The sequence below is a fragment of the Procambarus clarkii genome, chromosome 11 (genome assembly GCF_040958095.1).
Source record: "Procambarus clarkii isolate CNS0578487 chromosome 11, FALCON_Pclarkii_2.0, whole genome shotgun sequence".
Classification (NCBI taxonomy): domain Eukaryota; kingdom Metazoa; phylum Arthropoda; class Malacostraca; order Decapoda; family Cambaridae; genus Procambarus; species Procambarus clarkii.
Genome location: NC_091160.1, coordinates 35,040,166 through 35,046,473, shown reverse-complemented (window position 1 = coordinate 35,046,473; position 6,308 = coordinate 35,040,166). Strand labels below are relative to the sequence as shown.

Below are 6,308 nucleotides of genomic sequence, written 5' to 3'. Positions count from 1 at the left end.
GGTTGTGTTTTTTTTTATAAGTACTCATAAAACCTAAATGGTATACATCGCTACAAACATTTATTTTATGCTAAGGAAACTGTAAATTAAGAGCTCTAATGCGGGTCCATACTTAAAAATAAGAAATGCTAAAATACGCCTAACCTTAATTTAAGTGAAACTGCTCTTAATAACACACACGTATATGAAATTAACAGTTGTCTTAGTTAATCTGAAACTCAAATCTTCGGCGAATCTGACACCCTTAATGTCGCCTTTTTTGTATGTCATTTTGCTCTCGTATTGGCCTCAACGATATGTAGGAATTTGTTGATTCTTCTGTGATAAAGACGGTGCTGAATTTTCCGGATTTGATAACTACTTTCTTACTAAGTGACTAGGAAGTATATCCTCACACTAGGTGACTAAGATAAGAACATTTTCACACTAGGTGACTAAGAACACTCACACTAGATGACTACAGGGTCTTTAAAAGCGAAATTCAGTTCAATGGGTAAATCTTTATTTAAAAATATGAGGCTACCTTCAATTTGGCGCCTAAAATAGTGCTTATTTTTAGTGGCGAGTTAAGCTTTGAACTCTTGCCTCTGTACTGGGCTTCTCATGGATAGTTCACTGCTTTGGGTAAAGAATCTGGTGAGAATTACATATGAATGTCGTTCCTGATGCGCAGAATCCATGAGAAGTATTGATAGGATGGTGTAAAAAGCATATATCAAAATCAAAACACTTAAAATACAATACACCTCATAAAAAATTCAACTCCCCTCCCCAAAAACCACTCATTTTTTAAATACTTTAAAAAAGAGGGACGTTCTATTATTATAAAACAAATATGTTCCGCAATGCAAAATCTATGAGGTTGTGTTTTTTTTTATAAGTACTCATAAAACCTAAATGGTATACATCGCTACAAACATTTATTTTATGCTAAGGAAACTGTAAATTAAGAGCTCTAATGCGGGTCCATACTTAAAAATAAGAAATGCTAAAATACGCCTAACCTTAATTTAAGTGAAACTGCTCTTAATAACACACACGTATATGAAATTAACAGTTGTCTTAGTTAATCTGATGCACAAGGATCTTACAAAATTAACTGGGTGCATAAAGGATCACGTCTTGATCTAAGAATATTAGTAAACTTCAAGTAAACTTCAGAGTCCAAGTTTACCCCCTAATGTAGTTCTAAAATGCTGCAATCATACAACATATGATTTATCTTGACCCTGAAACATATGGGACCCAAAACGTCGTTACTAACTCTGTGCTGAAACCTTTCATTATATTGTACTGAAAGCCTGATAACGCTCTAAGACTAGGTATTCACTGAGGCTGCTTCAGGTAGAATTATCCGCATCTTCCCGGAACACTCTATAACCGCTCCAACGGGTTTTTTTATTTCTGTAAATATTCCTAACGCTAAGAAATTGTCTCCATCGTTAAGGTGTTTACTTCAATGGCCTACATCTTTAATTCTAGGATGAATTTTAGTTTATTGAAAGATGACATAAATAGTTATATAATGAGCTATAACTCCATTGAGCGGCTTTGTATATAGTAATATATACGACTCCTAAAACTAGTTCCGACACAAAACTTTTGTTGAAATTATAGCACTTGACTTAATATTAATGCTAAGGGTAACAGAGAAAAAAACATGTAAATACTATCTCTCTAAAAGGGGCTGTGTATATAAAAAACAAAGGCTGTATAATTCTGTAAATTACCAGCGAATATTATCTCTACAAGTCAACAGCAGCGCGTTACAATATCATCAATCAGGACCAGATGCCACCTTTCCAAACAAGCATTTACACAATACTGTGTCACAAGTGTTAAGAGCTTCATACCAAGTTCAAGTATGTTTATTGAGACAAGAAAGAAATACATCTCAAAGGGATAGAGTAGCTTAGGCTATTTCTACCACCCCCATCCCTTGCTGGCTTCACATCATACTTGATTAGCTCTCGGCCGGAGCGATCTCCACCGGGGCTGAACCAGACAGGTTGAGCAGTTCAGTGGAGTTGAAGGTGGCTACCAAGGTGCAGTTAGCCTCCGTCAAGGGGTACACCTTCAGCTCGTACACCATTTCCGCCTTGGCACCAACATCACTGCAAATACAACAATTAATAAGCATTCTTTTATATATATATATATATATATATATATATATATATATACAAGAGTTTTTACATTCTTGTACAGCCATTAGCACGCATAGCGTTTCGGGAAAGTCCATAATCTTAATATTCCCCGGAATACGACCCCGCCAAATCTTTTAACAACCAGATATCCATTTTACTGTTGGGTAAATAGAGGTTACAGTTAAGGATTTGTGCCCAGTAAATCCTCCCCGGCTAGGATACGAACCCAGGCCAAATCGCTTGCGAAACGCCAGGGGGAGCGTCTTACCACTACACCACGGGGACTAGAAAACTTAGTCCGGGGACTTATTTTATTTTATTTTATTTTTTTTGAGATATATACAAGAGTTGTTACATTCTTGTAGAGCCACTAGTACGCGTAGCGTTTCGGGCAGGTCCCTGGAATACGATCCCTGCCGCGAAGAATCGTTTTTTCATCCAAGTACACATTTTACTGTCGCGTTAAACAGAGGCTACAGTTAAGGAATTGCGCCCAGTAAATCCTCCCCGGCCAGGATACGAACCCATGACATAGCGCTCGCGGAACGCCAGGCGAGTGTCTTACCACTACACCACGAATTGACTTATGGGGTGGCACTGGCTAGTGTTTACGTTGGGTGATCGCTTGTTTGCCCTGCTGGTGGTGGTTTGCCACTGACGGGGTGACGTTTGCTTCGCCATGGGGACGTTTCGCCCTCCATTGCAGAGGACGCTGTCAGCTGGTCTGGCGTTTACGGTGCCGGTGGACCATCCATTGGTTGGTGTCGCCCTAGTAGACGTGCTGCATGTGCAGCTGTCTGACCTGGTGGGCATCCAGCTGCTTCAGGGCCACCGTGCTGTGGTCAAGTTCCGCCTCCAGGCTGCCTTTCAGGCGTTTCTCGAACGGTGTGAGGGGCGTGTTTACCCTCTCCCTGATTCAGCTGGCTCAGTTAAGGTAGTGAATCTTAGTGTCACCTTGACGTCTGTGACGGTGCATGGTGCCCCCTTCGAATTTCAGGACGACTTTTTAACCTCCTGTTTCGAACGGTTTGGGACAGTGTTGAGTGTTCGTTGGAACAAGGTCGTTGCCGGGCACTGTGTTGGTATGCTTGACGGCTCCCGCACCCTGACGATGTCGCTGAAGGGTAGTGTACCGTCGTCGATGTCCGTGTTGGGATACACGCTCCGCTGCCAGTACCGGGGTCAACCGCGCACCTGTTATCGGTGTGGTCACGAGGGTCATCTGGCTGCTGCGTGCGACGTGGGAGCGACTGGTCGTGTGCATGTTCTTCGTGCGGAGGATTTTCCGCCCCTGTTGCGTTCGGGCGGTGTTGGTGCTGTGCCTGAGGCGCCTGCCTGCCTGTCTGCTGCTCCGCCTGTTGAGGAGAGCTCTCCAGCCTGTGCGCCACGTCTAGTGCCAGCTGTGGCCCCTGGGGTTGTTCAGCCGGTGTGTGAGGGTGTCGGGCTGTCGCCTGAGCTGTGTGTAGTGAAAGGTGTCCCGGTGGAGGTTCATGTTCCGCCCCCGCCTGTGGATGTGTTACCGGCTCCCGGGGACGCGGGTTCTGCCGTTTTGGAGGGGGTGCTTCGTGGTGAGGTGCCTGCCGTGCCTGAGTGTGTTGCCTCCTGTAGTTCTGCTCTTCCCATTCCTTTGCAGAAGCGCGCGCGTCGGTGTTCTGAGGCTGTTTCCGTGGATGATGTAGACAGTGTGGGTGATGTGGCCTCTGTGGACTCTTCGGACGGTGCGGGTGTGGCCTGTGTGGATATGACGGTGGAGGCTGTGCCTGCGGCGGGGCCTGCTGGGCGTGGTGTGGTGCGGCCTGTCTCGAAGCGTTCGCGGCGGGCTCGGAGTGTCTCCCCCCTTCGTGGTGTGCCTTGGGAGGAGGTGGGGGAGTATGGTGCTCAGCTGGCGTCCCCCGCCGAGGATGATGGTGCTGTGAGGGGCTCCGACGTTGCTCCCTGTGCCCCCCTTCCTGTGTCACCTGCTGTTGGGTCCCCACAGTGGGGGGTTGTCCCTGATGGTCGGGACCTCGTTGTGAAGTTGCGGAAAGATGTGCGCCAGGGAGCCTCGGCTCCTGTGCCCTGTGGTGGGGTCGCTGCCGCGCCTGCAGTTCCCCCTCCTTCCTTGCCCCGGTCTGGGGGTTGCCTAGTCCCGTCTGCTGGGGTCGTGCCCTGTGAGGGTCCGGAGTTGGGCCCTTATCGGGATGCCCGGGTGCTTCCGATCCCGTGGTGCTCGTCAACCATCTGGGTGTCGTCAAAGAAGGAGTTTGTTTATAGGGTGCCGGATAGGATGTCTCAGCCGAGGGTCCAGCCTGATGGCAGGCTGCCCGCCGACCTGTGGGTGGTTTGGGAGGCGTACCGCTTGCGCTTTCCGTACCGTAAGTTTCCGGAGAAATATTAGTTCCCGTCTTGCGCGCACCGCTACGCCGTGCCTGGATCAGCTGTCACCGTGACCATGACGCCCCGCCCCCCGGTGCGGGGAGTCTCCCTCTGACGTTCGCCTCTGTTTTCGTCGCCGCTCCTCTCTCTACGGCCCATCACGTCTACCGCTTTTGACTTTCTTCTCCTCTTTACCATCAACGCGTCTCCTTACATCTGTTCTGGTGCAGTCATCGGGAGGGTTACCCCTTCATGCAAACTGCACCTATTCTCAAGAAGAAGAAGACTTATGGGGTATGGTCAAAGTGTACACAAACAGCCCGTCCTCCTAGGATATTGAGACAAGAAAGAAATACATCTCAAAGGGATAGAGTAACTTAGGCTATTTCTACCCTTCTTTCCCAACGTCAAGAAAGTGTTGTACATTCTGCTAGGCGGTATGTTCACTCACAAGATGAGTGGCGCTGCCCAATACTGTCACTATGGCGGTATGTTCACTCACAAGATGAGTGGCGCTGCCCAATAAACTCGCCCCTCGGGGCAAAATTAAAAAAAAAAATTTAGAGCACCCAACACAGAAAACGGGACAGTATGTAAATTTTGCGAGCAGCGACCATTTTCTACTACGACAATTTTTGGCGTTAGGTAGAGTATATATGTCAAATTGCGTAGGTACAGATCCATTACACAACACTGCCCAATAGAATACATTGAAGAATTCCGTAAACTATGCTTAGAGAGAATAATGTAAGAATGAATAAAATTAAATTGGAACCCAGACATAAACATAATCAACCTAAAATCAACGACAAAATGCCCAATTTCACAGGACAGAAACGAAACCTACACACAATAGTTAGGAAGAAAAACACAATTTTACAAGGCTGATTGACCGGAAACAAAAAAATTACCAATTGGGGCAAGCTTTGCTACAAGTAATGAATCTTACAGCATTAACCACAAGTACATTACAAGTCAATAACAATTCCAGCCTCATTCTCCTGCTAATAAAGCACTCTTCCCCCCCTACTATAACAGCCCACCACCCTCCCCCCTCAGATGTTAGTGCAACATCGTCAGCCACCTACGAGCCCCAGTACCCACCTGATGGGGATCTTCTTCGGGCGTGTGAGTCCTGGTCCGTCAATCACCAGAACGCAGCTGGTGAGGGCGATGGGCAGCGGGTTGGTGAAGGAGAACTTGCAGGGCAGCGGCTTCCCGGCCACACCCGGCGCCAGTATCTGACAACATTATCAAGTGGTTAACAACGGGGGCCAGATTCACGAAGCAGTTACGCAAGCACTTACGAACCTATACATCTTTTCTTAATCTTTGACGGCTTTGTTTACAATTACTAAACAGTTAATGAGCTCAGAAGCACCAGGAGGCTGGTTTATAACAATAATAACAGTTGATTGGCAAGTTTTCATGCTTGTAAACTGTTTATTAAATGTAACCAAAGCCACCAAAGATTGAGGAAAGATGTACACGTTCGTAAGTATATGCGTAACTGCTTCGTGAATCTGGCTGGTGCCAGCTACCCGTAACCAACTCATCCTTCCCCCCATAATACGTCGCATTTGAAACGGCATCAATCAATCCGTTTAAAAATACGACCTACTGTATTTTGCATCGGCCTCGAAAGATTAGGCGGGATGTTCGGGTTTATACATTACAGGTTAGGGGGACAACTGTTGCATTTCATAGTGGTAAATTGAGACGGTCTGGGCTACGTAACATTTGGGTAGGATTACTATTATTAAACACTTTTAGTTGATTAATGCTGTTCACCTGGACACACACACA

At 46.5% G+C, this 6,308-nt stretch overlaps 1 protein-coding gene across 2 annotated transcripts in view; it reads right to left on the bottom strand.

The window, feature by feature from the left end:
• Positions 1-485: 485 nt before the first annotated feature.
• Positions 486-6,308, bottom strand: part of LOC123758234 (hemocyte protein-glutamine gamma-glutamyltransferase) — a 30,241-nt gene continuing 24,418 nt past the window's right edge. For both annotated transcript variants that reach the window (XM_045742359.2, XM_069322573.1), the window contains exons 16-17: positions 5,607-5,743; positions 486-2,114 (exon numbers count right to left, since the gene is read on the bottom strand). In XM_045742359.2, the coding sequence (XP_045598315.1) occupies positions 1,964-2,114; positions 5,607-5,743 (288 nt within the window). In that variant the 3' untranslated portion in view covers positions 486-1,963. The remainder of the gene's footprint in view (positions 2,115-5,606; positions 5,744-6,308) is intronic.